Source organism: Ostrinia furnacalis, unplaced genomic scaffold, assembly GCF_004193835.3.
Source record: "Ostrinia furnacalis isolate ACB-3 unplaced genomic scaffold, ASM419383v2 OfSCF4495, whole genome shotgun sequence".
NCBI classification, from domain to species: domain Eukaryota; kingdom Metazoa; phylum Arthropoda; class Insecta; order Lepidoptera; family Crambidae; genus Ostrinia; species Ostrinia furnacalis.
In genome coordinates, this window is record NW_021134734.1 from 236,844 (window position 1) to 256,039 (window position 19,196).

The following is a 19,196-nucleotide window of genomic DNA, read 5'->3' on the forward strand; positions in this document are numbered from 1 at the left end:
CAGAAACGGCCAACGCTGTGCCGGCAAATGTCATTTTGCGGCATCATACGTGTATTTTTCCGGTCCTTGTCCTTTCTTCCATTTCTCGTAGCATAGTTGAACGACGGCTAGGAATTTCGCCCGCATCTTCGTCAAGAGACGGACGTATACAAAATGTTGGGTTCACTGAAAATAGTTTTACTTTTAGGTGTAATTTATTTATGTAGGGCCGCTGAAGAAGATGTGTTAGATCTTACAGATTCAGACTTTTCTAGTGTGATATCTCAACATGATACTGCCCTAGTCATGTTTTACGCACCATGGTAAGTCATTGACTCCTGAGGATGACTATAGTACAAGTGTTAACGTGTCACGAGCGGCGCTCTAAGTTGAATTGATTTGGGTTTATAGGTGCGGCCATTGTAAAAGACTGAAGCCGGAATACGCCGTTGCGGCCGGCATCCTCAAGAACGATGACACACCGGTCGCCCTGGCCAAGGTGGACTGCACGGAAGGCGGCAAGAGCACGTGCGAACAGTTCTCTGTGTCAGGATACCCCACTCTGAAGATCTTCAGGAAAGGAGAGCTTTCGCAAGAATACAATGGACCTAGAGAGTCAGGTAAGCAACAATACTCATTTTTACTTTATTTTGCTTGCAATGGTTACATTTTAAGTCAGTATAACTGATATTTTTTTCCTACTACCTCAAATTAGAATCATTATCCTCATTCTGATTATTCAAATTAGAATTTCCATGAACTAAATTTTTTTTTTATCTTTAGGTGGTATTGTGAAGTATATGAGAGCCCAGGTTGGACCCAGCTCCAAAGACCTGCTCTCTGTGGCTGACTATGAAGCATTCCTGAAGAAGGACGATGTTGTTGTTGTTGGCTTCTTTGAGAAGGAGACCGACCTCAAGGGAGAGTTCCTAAAGACTGCTGACAAGCTGCGTGAGGAGGTTGTCTTCGGACACTCAACTGCCAAGGAAGTACTTGAAAAGAGTGGCTACAAGTAAGACTTTCAAATTAATTTATAAATTAACTTTACATATTCCTGTAAATTCAGATCTTTGGCAGCCTTTGTTTATTTCAGCTTTCTATTTATAAAGCTCCAGGCTATTTTTAGTTCAAGAGAAGAAAGATTCAAGATGCACTTTGGCTTTCACTTTCTAATCCAGAATAAATGTTTAGTTTTACTCTTGGAAAGAAATGTTATAAACCTTCTAATTCATATCAACTTTAAAGGCAGCATAATATTCATAAATACAGATAAAACTAACTTAGCATCATTCCCAATTAAAATTTCAGTAACTTCACTGATAAGCAGATTAGTAATTTGTAATTGCTAAACCCCAAACTAATTCAAATAATGAAACTATTAAGTAGCTGAAATTACAACTGTTCAATTTCATTTTTATGCTTCAGACAACTGGGACACATTAAATATTTGTTCAGTTGCTTCTCCACTTAAGATCATTTAAATGACAAAGAAAATGTTCACTTTTAATGTGAAGTAATGATGGCAAATATTAGCCTGGTTACCAAAGTCACTTTTACTCTTTTGTCTCTGTAAAAAATATAGTCAATAATTTATGTGTTGCTAAGTAATAATAAATAGTAATAAAATGTAACCTAAGGACAGAATATTTAAATTATACTTTGCCTTTTCAGTATGTTTTTATGACTGAAAACTCATAGTTTTGTATAGTACAAACTTGTGTGATTTAAAAAGTTCTCAAAAGGTATCAGCTGTGATAATGTTCTTGGATTGTTTTCTTTATCAATCAAAAGATAAAATATTTGATAATAGTATTCAAACACTTTAAGAAATAATAAGTTTTAGATGTTTTGCAGGTTATTAATAAAATGTCAATGTTCAACAATTATAAACCAAATATTTTACACACACAAACAGGTATAAAGTAAGGCCTTAAAATTCTTCGTAAATATTTTATTTTTATGACCATTATCACTTAAATAACTAACTAGGCATATTTGTTGTTATCAGCTTGAAGTCCTGACATAACCAGCATAATAGCTACATTAATGTGCATGCCAACAAGCCAAACTCATGTACTTGCTAAATAATAGGCCTTTTTACATTTTAAATAAGTGTGATTGTAGCAAATTAGATCTTGAAAACCTTTATTAATCATAAATAACTCCAAATATTACACACTTTGGTTTAGTTTAGACTGCAAATTTAAAAATCATTTGTAACTGAAATTGCACGCCCAATTAATAGAAACTGCTTGCTTATTTAGCGATTTCTACAGTTTCACACATATTATACGTTTCCATTACGCATTACAGGATGTATACATACATTTTACGACTAATTAACTTCTAATACTTGGCTACTCACAAAGATAAAATAACACTGAAAATATGGAATATGTATTGAATTTCATTATACATTATTCAAATTGTCTGTCTCGCCTTTACGATTTGGGAATCAAATTCACATGCTCCCCAAGCTGTCATCAAGCTCATGGATTAGCTGACGTTTGCGCGTATGCCTACGAGAATATTCGTCACTAATAAGTATTTATCTTTGCCTGCAGGGATAATGTAGTCCTGTTCAGGCCGAAACGCCTCCAGAACAAGTTTGAAGACTCGTTCGTCGTGTACAAGGGTGAGCCCGAGACCTACTCCCTCAAGGCCTTCATCAAGGAGCACTTGTAAGTCCACTTTTTTATACACTACCATACATTTCTTTTAGGTACAGTAATGCCACATCAAGCTAAAAAAAGTAAAAACTGTAGATTCTAATGTAGTTGAAATAGGTACACTTTTGTTACAAAAATGTGTACTCTGATGTGCAGTCGACTGTACGACATTTTAAACAGATTCATCAAGTAACAAGGCGTATTATTATTGATTAACAACATGATGCACTGCTTTAATTTTTGAAGTCGTAATATATAACATTGTCACCACTATAATGTAACATACAAAGCAATATCTATTTCCATAAAAATTGCTTTAGGTATATGTAGTATGACAACAATGTCTAGTTTATCGTGCAGCGATGTGATAACAATATATGCCATCGCGAAATTATGTAGTGAGACACTGTAAATGGTATATTTCCTGTGATTGTATCTAGGTAATTCAGCTTCATATTTGATTGAATCTAATATTATTTTTGCATAGAGCCATGTTATGCAGACTATTTATGAATGGCGTACTTTTTTCACTTCACACGATAATGAATTCGAAATAACTATGTAAATCAAACGTGTCATAGGATCATACAGGCGAAACCGTCGTAAAGTTAACTTCTCGCTCTGTAGTGTACGTACATTTTACGACACAATAAACTACATATGTTGCTATCAAAGATTGGATGTTTGCTATGTCAATATCATCGGAAGTGCTTCAACTTTATGAATATAGATAGAATTAATCAAAAAAGTTTTCACTGATTTTCATTAGTTGCAGTTAAAATCTATTTACTTAATATTAAATTGGTTGATTGGTAGAATAGGCGTACAATCTTTTCAGATGCAAAACTATATGATCTTTGGAGAGAATTTTAAATTTTCCTCGTATGCCCAATAAAAGCACAGACCTTAAAATATTGTAATCCAACAGCCACGGTCTGGTCGGTGTGCGTCAGAAGGACAACATCCAGGACTTCGGAAACCCTCTGGTCGTAGCCTACTACGATGTGGACTATGTCAAGAACCCCAAGGGCACCAACTACTGGAGGAACCGTGTGCTCAAGGTACGTTAAAATAGTATGTACTTTTTAAAGTACGTCAAAAATACTTTTTGGTCATGAGCTCCCTTACTAGATCACCCCAGCCGTAATAGGGTGCGCGACACGAAATTTTGTCGTGGGGTTATATCGATTCTAGATGATAAACGAATCGTCTTAGATCGATATAATCTTATAGACTAGGATTCCTAGTCCTGCTGGATACCCTTTATGCTAATTTAAAATGATGTCTCAATAGAATTACCATTTTATGAAGATCTCTTAAGTTTTTCATGATTATTGTCAGTTTCAATTTCCAAGTTTTACTACCATGTTTTTTACGATTCTACTGAGCTTGATGTTTTTTATGTTAGTTTTCGTAACCATGACATATTTTAGTTTATCAAAACATTTTCCCATTCTACTATCGCAAATACTTTGATAAGAAATGTATTTCCCTTTCCATTTGCGGTGATTGAAGCTGAATTTGACCTTATTATACCATACCAATTTAAGAGCAAGTGTTTTTAAACAATTATCTCAAGTTTTATCAGCTTTTGACTCCCATGAGTTAAGATACAAACCCGAATATAGAAGCTAGACTGTATCTGTATCAAGCATCCTGTTTTCGTAATGAATTTATGATGTAATATACTCCTAAAACCGCCCTTCTGATTAGGGAATAGGGTAGGTTTAATCAAAGTAATTATGTAATTAATTAGGTAGGAGCAAGAGAGTGAACATTTAATTACTTTACCCAGTTAATTATTTACGATAAACTTTATTAGGTTTAATGCGTGGGTTTTTTAAAGTTACACGCAAAAATACTGATCGGAATTTGATGTTTCTAAACTCCATACGAAGTATCTACCTGCATTCTGGAAGTAATAAACGAGTACTTATTGAAGTTACGTCCGTTATTGGAAACTTTTTGTGACCATTAATTTTGAAATAACGGATTAGGCGTTTATTCCTGAGTTTATAACGCAGTCAATGCGTTGATAAGTTCCTGATGTCCACAGGATGTAGATTTGTGTCCGCTTACAGCAGGGATGGCGAAAATGTTATGGATTATCGTGCAATGTTTAATAAGATTTAATAAAAGTTTAATGGCGTCGAACTGTTTCGAAATGGAATTCGAATTATTTGGAAAATAATGTAACGAAATAAATAATAGAATCCGTGTGAATATATGTTTCTGTTATATATGTTATTCAGATTACTAAACAGCAGAAGAACATTAATTGGCATGACTTCGGCCGATAGCGTAACTAAATTGTTTTGTCGCGTGCCATCCCTGGCCTACGGCATTATGATGTCCGACGGGAACTATTGGGGAAGGGCTTATTGTTATTCATTAGATATGTTACATTCAAAACTCATAGTCAAACCCACTTTTGACTGCAAAATTCAGGCAAAAGTGGTTTTGAACTTTTGACCTATGCCCTTAGTTAAAAACCACTTTTGACAAATTTTTGCCAGTCAAAACTGTTCATAATATATCAGAGAGGGTCGCGCTTCTATAGAGACAAATGCCCGTTTTTACCATCAATCCGTTATTTTTAAGTGACCCCTACGGTAACACATAACAGGAATTTTATTTTCATAGGGCCCTTAAAAATTAGTAATTGATGGTGAAAACGAGCATAAATGACCTTATAATAATGATATTTTATGTAAATCTTTACGTATCAATCCAGGTTGCCAAGGAGATGTCCGAAGTGAACTTCGCCGTGAGCGACAAGGACGACTTCACTCACGAGCTCAACGAATACGGCATCGACTTCGCGAAGGCCGACAAGCCGGTCGTGGCCGGAAAGGACGCCGATGGCAACAAGTTCGTCATGAGCGCAGAGTTCAGGTAACGTAAACATTATTTTGTTTAAGGGCCCTCGCCCACGGCGACCTTTNTTAATGTGCATGCCAACAAGCCAAACTCATGTACTTGCTAATTAATAGACTTTATTACCTTTTAAATAAGTGTGATTGTGGCAAATTAGAATAAGAGAACCATGAGTAATCATAAAGTACTGCAAACATTGCACACTGGTTCAGACTTCAAATTTAAAAATCATTTGAAACGGAAATTGCACGCCCAATTAATAGAAACTGCTTGCTTATTTAGCGATTTCTACAGTTTCACACATATTATACGTTTCCTTTACGCATTACAGGATGTTTACATACATTTTACGAGTAATTAACTTCTAATACTTGACTACTCACAAAGATATTAAAATAACACTGAAAAAAAAAAGAAATAATATTATGTATTGAATTACATTATTCATTTATTTATTCAAATTGTCTGTCTCGCCTTTACGATTTGGGAATCAAATTCACATGCTTCCCAAGCTGTCAAGTGCAAGGCTCATGGATAAGCTGACGTTTGCGCGTATGCCTACGAGAATATTCGTCACTAATAAGTATTTATCTTTGCCTGCAGGGATAACGTAGTCCTGTTCAGGCCGAAACGCCTCCAGAACAAGTTTGAAGACTCGTTCGTCGTGTACAAGGGTGAGCCCGAGACCTACTCCCTCAAGGCCTTCATCAAGGAGCACTTGTAAGTCCACTTTTTTATACACTACCATACATTTTTTGTAGGTACAGCAGTGCTACATCAAGCTACAAAAAGCAAAAACTGTAGCGTCTAATATAGTTGAAATAGGTGCGCTTTTGCTACAAAAATGTGTACTCTAATGTGCTGTCGCTGTACGACATTTTATTTAAGCAGATTCATCAAGTAACAAGGAGTATTATTTGATTAACAACATAATGCACTGATTTACTTTTCGAAGTCGTAATGAGTAACATTGTCACCACTATAATGTAACATACAAAGCAATATCTATTTCCATAAAAATTGCTTTAGGTATATGTAGTATGACAACAATGTCTAGTTTATCGTGCAGCGATGTGATATCAATATATGCCATCGCGAAATTATGTAGTGAGACACTGTAAATGGTATATTTCCTGTGATTGTATCTAGGTAATTCAGCTTCATATTTGATTGTATCTAATAATATTTTCGCATAGAGCCATGTTATGTAGACTATTTATGAATAGCGTACTTTATTCACTTCACACGATAATGAATTCGAAATAACTATGTAAATCAAACGTGTCATAGGATCATAAAGGCGAAACCGTCGTAAAGTAACTTGTCGCTCTGTAGTGTACGTTCATTTTACGACACAATAAACTATGTTGCTATCATAGATTGGATATTTTCTATTCCAATATCATCGGAAGTGCTTTAACTTTACGAACATAGGTTAAATGAAAAAAATTTTCGCTAATGAAAAGTTGCAGTTAAAATCTACTTAATTAGTTTGGTTCACTGGTAGAATAAGCGTATAATCGTTTTGCATACAAAACTATATTTATTATCTTTCGAGAGAATTTTAAATTTTCCTCGTATGCCCAATAAAAGCACAGACCTTAAAAGATTGTAATCCAACAGCCACGGTTTGGTCGGCGTGCGTCAGAAGGACAACATCCAGGACTTCGGAAACCCTCTGGTAGTGGCCTACTACGATGTGGACTATGTCAAGAACCCCAAGGGCACCAACTACTGGAGGAACCGTGTGCTCAAGGTACGTTAAAATAGTATTATGTACTTTTTAAAGTACATACATACAATGTAGCTTTTTGGTCATGAGCTCCCTTACTAGATCACCCTAAGTGCGCGACACGAAATTTTGTCGTGGCGTTATATCGATTCCAGATGATAAATGTATCGTCTTGATCAATATAATCTTATAGACTAGGATTCCTAGTCCTGCTGGATACCCTTCATGCTAATTTAAAAATAATGATGTCTCAATAGAATTACCATTTTATGAAGATCTCTAAGTTTTTCATGATTATTGTCAAATTCAATTTCCAAGTTTTACTACCATGAAGAAAGAAAGAAAATAATTTTATTTTGACAACAACAGATTCAGGGAACAAAGACATACATAAAAAAAAATTACTTAGTTGCCAAAAAAGGTCACCCACTCAGTAATATCTTGACAGTGTGTGTTTTGTAATATTTTCAATTTAACCGATTCTACTGAGCTTGATGTTTTTTATGTTAGTTTTCGTAACCATGACATATTTTAGTTTATCAAAACATTTTCCCATTCTACTATCGCAAATACTTTGATAAGAAATGTATTTCCCTTTCCATTTGCGGTGATTGAAGCTGAGTTTGACCTTATTATACCATACCAATTTAAGAGCAAGTGTTTTTAAACAATTATCTCAAGTTTTATCAGCTTTTGACTCCCATGAGTTAAGATAACAAACCCGAATATAGAAGCTAGACTGTATCAAGCATCCTGTTTTCGTAATGAATTTATGATGTAATATACTCCTAAAACCGCCCTTCTGGTTAGGGAATAGGGTGGGTTTAATCAAACTAATTATGTAATTAATTAGGTTGGTGCAAGAGAGTGAACATTTAATTACTTTACCCAGTTAATTATTTACGATAAACTTTATTAGGTTTAATGCGTGGGTTTTTTAAAGTTACACGCAAAAATACTGATCGGAATTTGATGTTTCTAAACTCCATACGAAGTATCTACCTGCATTTTGGAAGTAATAAACGAGTACTTATTGAAGTTGCGTCCGTTATTGGAAACTTTTTGTGACCATTAATTTTGAAATAAACGGATTAGGCGTTTATTTCTGAGTTTATAACGCAGTTAATGCGTCGATAAGTTCCTGATGTTCACAGGATGTAGATTTGTGTCCGCTTACGGCAGGGATGACGAACATTATGGATTTTATCGTGCTATGTTTATTAAAAGCTTTAAACGTGGCGTCGAACTGTTTCGAAATGGTGATTATTTGGAAAATAAGAGAACGTAATAAATACTTTCAACTTGAAACTCTTTTATGGACAGGCAAAAACATTGATACATGTTTCTGTTCAGATTATGTACTACAACATCAGAAGAACATTGGCATGACTTTTTGACCGATAGCTTATCTAAATTGTTTTGTCGCGTGCCATTGGTTCGCTATCCCTGGCCTACGGCATTATGATATCCGACGGGAACTATTGGGGAAGGGCTTATTGTTATTCATTAGATATGTTACAGTCAAAACTCATAGTCAAACCCACTTTTGACTGCAAAAATCAGGCAAAAGTGGTTTTTAACTAAAACCACTTTTGACAGATTTTTGCAGTCAAAAATGCCGTGTGGGGTCGACCGTAAAGAATACAATTCTCCACCAACAGGAGGCGTGTCGTAAGAAGCGACAAATTCCTGTAGCACGAGATCAATTGATAAATTAGAGAGGGTTGCATTACTGTGGAGACTAAATGACCTTATAAAGATGATACATAATTGAAACATGCTTTTTCTATTATCTTTACGTATCAATCCAGGTTGCCAAGGAGATGTCCGAGGTGAACTTTGCCGTCAGCGACAAGGACGACTTCACTCACGAGCTCAACGAATACGGCATCGACTTCGCGAAGGCCGACAAGCCGGTCGTGGCCGGAAAGGACGCCGATGGCAACAAGTTCGTCATGAGCGCAGAGTTCAGGTAACGTAAACATTATTTTGTTTAAGGGCCCTCGCCCACGACGACCTTTTGACAGCATCGCTACTAACGCGCGTTAGTCGCATTTGCAACGCACTACAGAAGTGATGCCAACGCGCTACAGAAAGAAAGAAAGAAAGATACATTTATTACAATGGACATCACACAAATACAGGCAATTACATAGACATGACAGTGGCACATAATAATGGAACAAGAAAAAAAAAGTAAAAAACAAGAGTAAACTGAGCAGTGCCACCCACCCACCAATAAGATGCCCATTGCAACGGGACCCCACTCAGCATATGCCGTGGCCCACGATGACGAAGGCCACTGCGCTGGTTTTCAGTGTGCCCCATGCCGAGTGAGGGTCACGGACCATTGGTAAAATAAATAAAATAGTAAGCTGCATAATATTTTCTAAACATACATAAATAGTAATATTAGTCCACAGATAAATACAAAAGGCGGGAAATCAGTAAGGATGAAAGACTACGAAAAGAATACTAATAAAAATATAAAACTGTTTGTATAGGTGTGTGTGAGTGTGTAGTAATAGTAAAGTAATATTGTGTTAATGTGTAATATTCAGTACTACAGCAATATTCACTACTCAGTAACTACAGCAGCGTGACTGCATCGCTACAAAAAGTCGCCGTGGGCGAGGGCCCTTAGGAGGCCCGCAGCATGTCTGCTCCGAAACGCTGTTTACGCAGTTTCGGCTCTATCTGTCACTGTCGCTCAAGCTGGCGTCTCGCTTTGCGTGAGAGGGATGGTAACATTCGAAACTTCGGATAATGTTTTTCGGAGTAACACCATCGGTTTCCACTAAAGCGGAGAGGAAAGAAGATCTGTTGGAATAAGCAATCAGGTTTTGTTATTTCCACATTACGTCTCTCACTGAGTTTCGGTTCGGAAATCATCTTTCCCTTTCGGCTTTGGTGGAAACCGAGCCTCATAAATTTCGGCTACCAGCGCCGACGATAAGCGTGATTCTAAAACCAGCCTTTTTGTGATTCCATCGTGGTCCTTTATCAAGAGATTGAGACTCCTATGAGTATTGCTGCCCTGTAAGGTGGTGCCATTTGGTGACTCATTCATCACAATCGGTGAATCAGCAACAAGTCGGGTGTGGATTGATATTATGACTCGTTTCTGAAAATTTTTTTCACTGAAATGAAAACTACAAGAATTTCGAATGCTATTGGTTAACTTCTACCTTTGGCGTTAGTTAACCCTGGGCGGTACACATCGCGTTAACCCAAAAATTCGCGCTATCACAAGGTTTGTAGCCAAATATTCACGTATACCGCGGTCAACTTTGATTATGTTGACCGAATATTGTAGCGAATAGCGATGTGTGTGGCCCAGGGGTCCTGAAATCTACACTAATATTATAAAGAGGAAAACTTTGTTTGTTTGGTTGTAATGAATAGGCTCAAAAACTATTGGACCGTTTTTAAAAATTCTTTCACCATTCGAAAGCTACATTATCCACGAGTATCATAGGCTAAATTTTATTTTGGAAAAAATAGGGTTCCGTAAAATATGTAGATAATGTAGTCCACGCGCGCGAAGCCGCGGGCGGAAAGCTAGTATCTGAAAAATCGCGTGCAAATTCTTATAAAAGTCTATCTTATGCTTGCTATTTGCTCAATCCCTAATAAGATTTGCAAATAAATCAAACCATAAAACAGTAGCTTTCTAAAATTAATCACTTCATGAGTAGTTTTTCTGCTGTTTAACATTCAAAAACACATTGTAGCTTATCGGCCCGCCAACTATTGTTTTCACACAGCGCTTGCATAATTCATTTGCCTCAGAAATTACTTATCGCACCTGGGAACAATGATAACCTTTCGCTTTTCTCCATTATTTTTAAACATGAACTAACTTTAGCGTAAAAATTGATAATTTTTAACAAGTAGGTTTGTTATTTCATGGCTGGTTATCAAGTAGTGAAGCTTAACTTACGATACTAAGAAAAATAAAGTTATCATGTTTGGTTGTTTTGAACTTAAAACTGCGCTACACCAAACTGGATAAATAAAGCATACATCATGTAAGATATTTTACTATTTTCAACTGCAATCATACGCCCTTTACTTCACATCACTTTCTATCTCGCAGATCTGAGCCCCGATTACGGTAATTTTTAACGTCTACAATCCAGACGCGTTTCTGATTCTGCAATACGATTGGTCAAAACAGCTGACGTACGCTGTTGAACGACCAATCGTATCGCAGAATCGAGAAGCGTGTCTGGATTGGAAACGTTAAAAGTTACCGTAATCGGGGCTCTGATGTTTGATTGCTCACCCAATAGCTCTTCAAGTGTCCGTTCTATTATACTGTACTCACCTTAGATTAAAACAAAACACGGAACCCTATAAAGCAGAAGATGGTGACGCGTCTCTTTCTCGATTCATACACTTGACATATCTGTTCCAGTTTCGGCTTAAGAATCCTTATTCATAAGAACAGGTAGTTCACTTACATGAGATTACATTAAGCATTCGACTAACCTAGACACCTTCTCATTTCCAGCATCGAAAACCTCCTGGCTTTCACCAAGGACTTGGTCGACGGCAAGCTAGAACCATTCGTGAAATCCGAAGCAGTTCCCGAGAGCAACGACGGGCCGGTAAAGGTGGCTGTCGGCAAGAACTTCAAGGAGCTGGTGACCGACAGCGGTCGTGACGCGCTGGTCGAATTCTACGCGCCCTGGTGCGGACATTGTCAGAAGCTGGCGCCGGTGTGGGAGGAGCTTGGAGACAAGGTAAGATGGCACACGATAAATATGACTTGCCCTAACTTGACTTAACGGCTTGGAGAGTCAATAATTAGGTCGTTTTTTTTTTCATTAGAATTAAGGCACGATTTAAAAAAGCACTATAGTTAAACCACGATGGAGTAGTTGACTGACATCATTATTATTCTTTTTTAATGCACTCGTGTCGTGACGCGTATTTGAAACCCACTGGTTTCGCTAATGTGTTCAAGAGACACGATGTTGAAATTCTATTCTAAAACCAGCCTAAAAGGGGAACTTTTAACGTGAATATTACCAAAGATATTACTTTGTGTACTCAATTGACTATATTTATTGGTTAAATTAATTTCAGCCTTTCATACCACACTCTCTTCTTCTGCCGTTATTTTCGACATTAAATAACTACAGGTTCTTACATTTATTCCATAATAGGGGATGATGATGATAAATTGAGAAAATTAAATTTTTAAATGTGGTTAACATTTTTAGATAACTTGGGAAAGCAAACAATGCAGAAAACTATTCCTTTCATCATCTTATTTCGGTCCAAATACTTCTGAAACAAACTAATAATATTCATTGTCCAACAGTTGAAGAACGAGGATGTGGACATCATTAAGATCGACGCTACCGCCAACGACTGGCCCAAGTCGCAGTTTGACGTGTCCGGATTCCCGACCATCTTCTGGAAACCCAAGGACAGCTCCAAGAAACCTGTCAGATACAACGTGAGTATTTATTTCATATAATAAATCAGCTATGATTTTAGATCACATCACAACCTCCAAGCGATTTGGATAACAAACAATACAGCATCTGACCTGAATGTTACGAAGGTAAGGTAGCCATCTAGCCTAATTCACAGACTACAACGCCAGCTGTTGTGGATTCGAATCTCGCTATGGACGAATGCTTCAGTGTTGAGCACAACAATGATTCTGTCCAGTTTGCTATCTCTAGAAAGTTTAAATAGAGATTGCTGAAACTTTATGCTACATTCTGAATGCTTACTCTTCAGTCTCAATGAGTGCATTTCTTGCAGTTGAAGTTTAACCAGTCTTAATTATTTATTTAGAGACAGTACACAGCACAATATCAATTTAGGATACAATGTTTTTGTAAGATTATATTAATGTTATTCGTTTTTGCATTACAGGGCGGACGCGCTTTGGAAGACTTCCTTAAGTACGTCGCCGAGAACGCCAGCAGCGAACTTAACGGCTGGGACAGAAAGGGCAACGCCAAGAAGTCCGAGCTGTAGTGTTGTGATGTGAAACTTTCCATGAAAGATCTGTGAGTGAATGTAGCGAGCGTGTGTCTGCGCAACTGCCCGCGAACTCGGCTGGTGTTGCCATTTTACCATCTCACATTTACCGAGTTTGCACAGTTTTATAATTTAGTAATCTAAATACAGTAATTTGAATGCATTTCTTATATATGTTGGTGGGCTAATGAATAAACTAGGTTGTATTTATAATACCCTGTTGTTGTTATTCCATCCTTACTTCCTGTTTATCAAATAATAGTACCTACATTAGTTTTTACTAAACCGCAAAAAAGAAGAGCTGCAACTGAGATATTATTTATTTACAGATACAAGGTGGATCCCACGATCCTTTTTCTGGTAAAAGAAGAACGAAAACTAAGTTAATTATAATACTTAGTTATGGATATAAGTTAAGAATTATTAAAATACTAGCTTTCCGCCCGCGGCTTCTCCCGCGTGCAATTTTCTCTGTCACAGAAAAACTTTATCGCGCGCGTCCCTGTTTCAAAAAGTGGGTTGAAAACTATCCCATGTCCTTTCCCGAGACTCAATCTCATCAAAATCGGTTCAGTGGTTTAAGGCATGAAAGTAAGACAGACAGACTTATTTTCGCATTTATAATATCAGTATAGATTTAAACAAAATATTGATAAACTTTAGGTACAATACTTTAAAAATAGTTTTGATTCTTCAAAGTTAGTTAGTCCATCCATTCAAGAAGGACCAAACAAACTGCAGCCAAAAGCTAGTAGGTATGTCTTTTGTGTGACTGTAAAACTTGTCATCAGGCCTACCTATTATGGAAGTAAGAAAGTTCTTTTTTATTTGTGTAGTGTAAATTCAGTTTTCTAGTGACAGTAGAATGTCTAGTCAACCAATTACTGGATGCGGTATAAATGAACAAACTAGTTAGAGATCAAGGGCATTAACAGAGGATCAATCTCAAAAACATTCAAGTTATGAGGCTGCCAATAAAAAAGGAAAGTAATGAAAATAATAATTGTGACTACTAATAAGATTTATTATAAATTTTCTTCTTTCCACCTCTCGATCCACTCAATAATTGTATCCACATTCTTCTGCAGTTGTTCATCTGAATCATTTTGCAGCTCCTTTACAATCTGTGGCCTGTACGAAGACTGAGCCTCTTCCAGTAAGGTTTCAAATATCTCACATTGGATGTTGTCTTCCAATTTTTTTCCTGTGTACCCTCTGTAAACAAGCATCATATTTTAATTAACAATTAGATTAAATAATGGGCTAGGTTTATGACAGACAGGGTGTAGTAAGACTATAACTTACACTCCTATTTTAATGTTTTCATAGGACACAAATTAATTCTAGGTCACTTATCTATGATAATATCTAACTGCAGCCAGACTGCATTCTAACACATTTATTTTTATTACAGCAAAATGCAGTATTGATGCATCCTTGCTTGCTTTGTTTTATTCATCTTAACTTCTTAACCCTACTTTAGAAAGCATGTGCATCAAAAGTATAGAAAGGATTTTATTTAGCTTACCTCGCAGAAAGTCTGTCATACAGGATGGTATTATTTGTTCTGATAACAAATACACCATCAAACCAACGCTCCGGAAAGAAATCACAGCCATGGTAGTCCACTATATTACCGCCTTTATTCATCATGCACTCCATGACATCTAATAACTGAAACATAACAAAATACAATTAGGACACATTTTATTTATTTTGGACTTGAGGTAAACGCAAAACAAGCAAGTTAGTATTTTTTTTGGAATTTAAACATTGATCTGTTTGAATAAATGAGTATTTACCTACCTACACAAAATCTTAATTAAATTATAGGGGCTAGAGAACATGTCTACCACCATGTGGTTTTACATTCAATGCATGCATTATCATTGTGATGCTGGAATTTCGGGTTTCTTTAATTATATGATGCTATCGCCTGACCTTATCCTCATTTAGGAAAGGGCACTGATACTCGGGATCAAATTCATCAAGACAGCTGCTCTCTTCGGCAATTTTTGAAACCTCTCTCCATGCGAAGTTTGTTCTATCTGCCACTCTCTGACAAATGGTGGACTTCCCCACACCAGGCGTTCCTGTATCAAATGGACAACTTATTTAATATCTTATTTTTGCCTAGGATATTCCTAGCTCACTAAAATATCTATAGAAAAAAAAAAGTTCATCACAATACATACAAGATAACCTCTAAATAATGTGTACCTACCTGTTATTAACAAATTGGGGATTTTTCTTGGACGACTCTCCATCTCCTCTTTATTTACACAAAACAACGATAAAACACTTTTGGATTATCGTATGTTTCGTACAAAATAATATTGCCGATTGAAGGGAACGTCAACGTATTACAAAATAAAAACATGTGATTGTCATTCTCTCATTCGAAAAGTCACATGCAATTTTTTTTTATACTTTTTTAAAAAGTTGCAAAGAAATTAACATTATTACCATGCATCGTCAGTCAGAAATTCAGAATGCGCGACATAAATCATTCTTTGTATTTTATGTTCCTTGTGTTAATCGCGTGTACATACAAATAAATTCTTATATCTTTGGTAGTTTAGTAAAAAGTACAAATGTTCTAAGCTGTATAGTTATAGATTCGTGAATCAGGAATGGCAGGAGAAAAAAATTAAAACTTCAAAATTTTATTTTCAGGTTATTTCAATGAGTTAGGTAATTTTAATACCTTTATTATTTTACAATTCCTTTTGAATTAAAATAGCTGTATTTACCGAAGGCTTAGAAGCCTTTTACCACAGAGAACAGGTTATAATGAGAATTTATAGACCTCGTGGAATAACTAAAGGCCAAATTGTTTTAGCGACAATATTGGGTGTATTTGGAGGGATTTACATCTGGAAACCACTATTTGAGGAACATTTTCCTCGGCAACAAAGGAAACCTCTTGAAAATAACGAAGAAATTACGCCTAGCACTACGCAGTGATCATGACTGCAATTCAAAGATGGTTTAGGAATGCAAGCCCAATTTCAAAAACATTGATGGCTATATCCATAACGACTGCCTTGGTTGCCACACATAGATGGTTTTACGCCCCCTATGCTAAGCGACAAAGGTACAGACAAGCAGAAGAATGGGCTAACATGATAATAGAAAATGAAGAAAAAGGAGAATCTGAAAAAAACAATATTTCATATTAAACTTAAGGGTTATGAGTTTTTAGATTGTAGTTCTAGTAATTTATTTAAATAAAACTGTTAATTTACTAAGATTCTGGCAAGATATTTTATTTAACTTCCCTTTATTTGAACTATGTTAATAATTATTTATTACACAACATTATAATAACATTAATAACAATTGCCATGAAGTAACAAAGTTAGGTAGGTACTATATTAAAGTTGTGCTAAGGTTTTACGTTGTAGGTCCTACCATAGTAACATTCGTCTTATTTCTAGTAGGTAAAGTAAGTGAGTAAGCAGAATAAAGCCTGCAATGATTTCAAAAGTGAAAGTCAATACCTAGTTGGCACTAAGTCACTATGTGGACTACCTAGGTATATAATTATAATATAAAGCAACAAACACGTAACAGGATTCTCTATATCTTGAAAATTTTAATAAAAAACCAGAGGTTTAAAATAAATTGTATATAGTTTGTACTGTTTCAAGGTTTTCATACACCTATTTAGGTAGTAACACGGAAAGATGCAGTTGATTTTCATTTTATTTTATGGCGTAACAATGCGAAAATGATTCATTTTGCTTTGTGAATGTGAATCATACATGCACCAAGATGATCTCAGTAGGCAGGTTCATATCTATGTATGCTCTCTTAACCTTTTGTACGCCATTGGCCATTGCACAAAACATAATACGAACGTAGTACGTACATAACCAACTTACTTAGAGCTGTTATATTCAAGTAAATATAATTTTTAATTCACATTTGTTATTAGTTAATAAATGGATGGACATTCAAGTACCTAGTATAGGTTTTGGTCTTAGATTAATAAAGCTTTATTAATCTAAGAGGTAGGTATACAAATTTAGGATTACTGACACTAAGTATAAGTCTTATACTCATCATTGCTATAAAATTTGAGTAGGCGTTAATCCATAGGTACCTAAGTACTGATCGATTTTTTTAGTTGCATTACAGTACATTCAGTACTTACATAGTAGGTAAGTGCGCTAGTTTTCGTCCAATTAGCGGAGTTGCCAACTTTGTGATGCGAAATGAATATCTTAAAATACCCATACTCATATGTATCATATGTCATTTTAGTCCTTATATAGTCTACTTTACGTTAATATTTTAAGACAATAAGTAAATACCACGGGTTTTTTTATAAAAAATATTTTATGCAAAAGACAGGGTGTTAGGTAAATGGGTATATGAGCCGACACTAGACCATGTTAACATGGTCATATAAATGGTATGGTGAAGTCAGAAAATTGATATCTTCATTTTAATTATTTTAATTTTCATACAAATCGGATTTTATAAAATTTATATTGTATGAAAATTAAAAAAAATAAAATTATGATATCAAATTAACATGGGCTAGTGTCGGCTCATATACCCATTTACCTAACACCCTGTATAGTTTGTACTGTTTCAAGGTTTTCATATACCTATTTTAGGTAGTAACACGGAAAGATGTAGTTGATTTTAATTTTATTATATGGCATAACATTGCGAAAATGATTCATTTTGCTTTTTGAATGTGAATCATACATGCACCAAGATGATCTCAGTAGGTAGGTTCTTATCTATGATGCTCTCTTAACCTTTTGTACGCCATTGGCCATAGCACAAAACATAGTACGAACGTACGTAGTAACCAACTTACATAGAGCTGTTATATTCAAGTAGGTAAAAATAATTTTTAATTCAAGTTTGTTGGATAATAAATGGATGGACATTCAAGTAGTATACAATAGGTAGGTATACAAATATAGAAATACTGACACATAAATTCATCATTGCTATAAAATTTGAGTAGGCGTTAATCCATAGGTACCTATACCTTGATTTTTTAGAATCCAGCAGAGATGTAAACAAACACTTTCATACACAATTACACCATAATCACTTACGTGTTCATAATATCATACACATTNGTAGTAGTAACATATCCGTACAGTTACAGTCCTAACTAACCGAAGAAACTAAACATGAAAGGTCAAAAACGTTCTCCCAGAAGCGTTTTTCGCGAATATCTTAATCAACTACCTATTGGACACACCAATTTTATTATACACCTAGGTAGGTACCTACCTAATTTAGAGAAATAGTAGTAGGGTATGTAATGTAGGCTTAGATTAATCTAAGAATGTAGGTAGGTACCTACCTTACTACATAATACATATAAAATGGATAATAGTTCTCTTTAATATTACAGTATTTATATGTGAGATATTACTTTGTTGAACTAGGTAACCAGCCCTAAAAAACATAACCTACTCGTAAATATTATTACCTACTTGTGTCGACTGTACCTACTTGTTGTATTTACGTGATCAAAGTAGGTATGTAAAGTTAAACGTAGCTTTAGAAAATTCTGGTAAACCTAACATACTTAGATCACTTACAGAAATGCATCATGTCATGATCAAGCTACCTACTGCTGTTGTTCATTCATCTTTCTCTATTTTTTTAATAACCTCACCCTTTCACCCGATCCGGGCGATAAGGTTATTGACCTTTGAAATGAATGGTTGGATATTACTATAGCCACAGATATAGATAGATGCAGCATGTGTCAAAAATTGTATGAAGCCGAGCGTGCCACTTTTTAAACGTCATTAGTGTCATTTTAGCGAATTTTAGTGATTGCCGCAACGTAAAAGTAATCGTATCATCATACTGCATTCGCAAAGTCATCGAATGATATCGTGTGACTCGACTCGAAAATTAATTAATTCCGTTAAAACTGATATTTTGTT

General features: G+C 35.6%; 2 protein-coding genes and 1 long non-coding RNA gene across 5 annotated transcripts; 2 read left to right on the forward strand and 1 right to left on the reverse strand.

Annotated features, from left to right (window-relative positions):
• Positions 1–2: 2 nt before the first annotated feature.
• On the forward strand, positions 3–13,478 carry ERp57 (protein disulfide-isomerase like protein ERp57). 3 transcript variants are annotated; one of them, XM_028314024.1, is made up of 9 exons: positions 3–302; positions 391–599; positions 763–991; positions 2,544–2,660; positions 3,577–3,709; positions 5,383–5,543; positions 11,774–12,005; positions 12,590–12,727; positions 13,156–13,478. In XM_028314024.1, the coding sequence occupies exons 1-9, from the start codon at positions 154–156 to the stop codon at positions 13,258–13,260; spliced, it is 1,473 nt and encodes a 490-aa protein (XP_028169825.1). In that variant the 5' UTR covers positions 3–153; the 3' UTR covers positions 13,261–13,478. The 3 variants fall into 3 exon arrangements, with proteins under 3 accessions (XP_028169825.1, XP_028169826.1, XP_028169824.1); XM_028314025.1 differs by lacking the exons at positions 3,577–3,709; positions 5,383–5,543 and adding exons at positions 7,149–7,281; positions 9,069–9,229; XM_028314023.1 differs by lacking the exons at positions 2,544–2,660; positions 3,577–3,709; positions 5,383–5,543 and adding exons at positions 6,129–6,245; positions 7,149–7,281; positions 9,069–9,229.
• A 776-nt stretch (positions 13,479–14,254) lies between these two features.
• Ak6 (adenylate kinase isoenzyme 6) lies at positions 14,255–15,687 on the reverse strand. The gene is made up of 4 exons (XM_028314046.1): positions 15,488–15,687; positions 15,205–15,356; positions 14,792–14,937; positions 14,255–14,478 (listed from the first exon to the last, which is right to left on the reverse strand). The coding sequence occupies exons 1-4, from the start codon at positions 15,528–15,530 to the stop codon at positions 14,289–14,291; spliced, it is 531 nt and encodes a 176-aa protein (XP_028169847.1). The 5' UTR covers positions 15,531–15,687; the 3' UTR covers positions 14,255–14,288.
• A 131-nt stretch (positions 15,688–15,818) lies between these two features.
• On the forward strand, positions 15,819–16,415 carry LOC114359594 (uncharacterized). The gene is made up of 2 exons (XR_003656436.1): positions 15,819–15,957; positions 16,106–16,415. It is a non-coding gene; the product is annotated as an uncharacterized LOC114359594 (long non-coding RNA).
• The last annotated feature ends 2,781 nt before the right edge of the window (positions 16,416–19,196 follow it).

Excerpts from the sequence above, each read along its gene's own strand:
- ERp57 (XM_028314024.1), top strand. The coding sequence starts at position 154 with ATGTTGGGTTCACTGAAAATAGTTTTACTTTTAGGTGTAATTTATTTA. Across the intron at positions 2,661-3,576 it reads GCCTTCATCAAGGAGCACTT|CCACGGTCTGGTCGGTGTGC; the intron begins GTAAGTCCACTT and ends GTAATCCAACAG. Across the intron at positions 5,544-11,773 it reads GTCATGAGCGCAGAGTTCAG|CATCGAAAACCTCCTGGCTT; the intron begins GTAACGTAAACA and ends TCTCATTTCCAG.
- Ak6 (XM_028314046.1), bottom strand. The coding sequence starts at position 15,530 with ATGGAGAGTCGTCCAAGAAAAATCCCCAATTTGTTAATAACAG. Across the intron at positions 14,938-15,204 it reads CTTTCCTAAATGAGGATAAG|TTATTAGATGTCATGGAGTG; the intron begins GTCAGGCGATAG and ends GTTATGTTTCAG. Across the intron at positions 14,479-14,791 it reads TATGACAGACTTTCTGCGAG|AGGGTACACAGGAAAAAAAT; the intron begins GTAAGCTAAATA and ends GCTTGTTTACAG.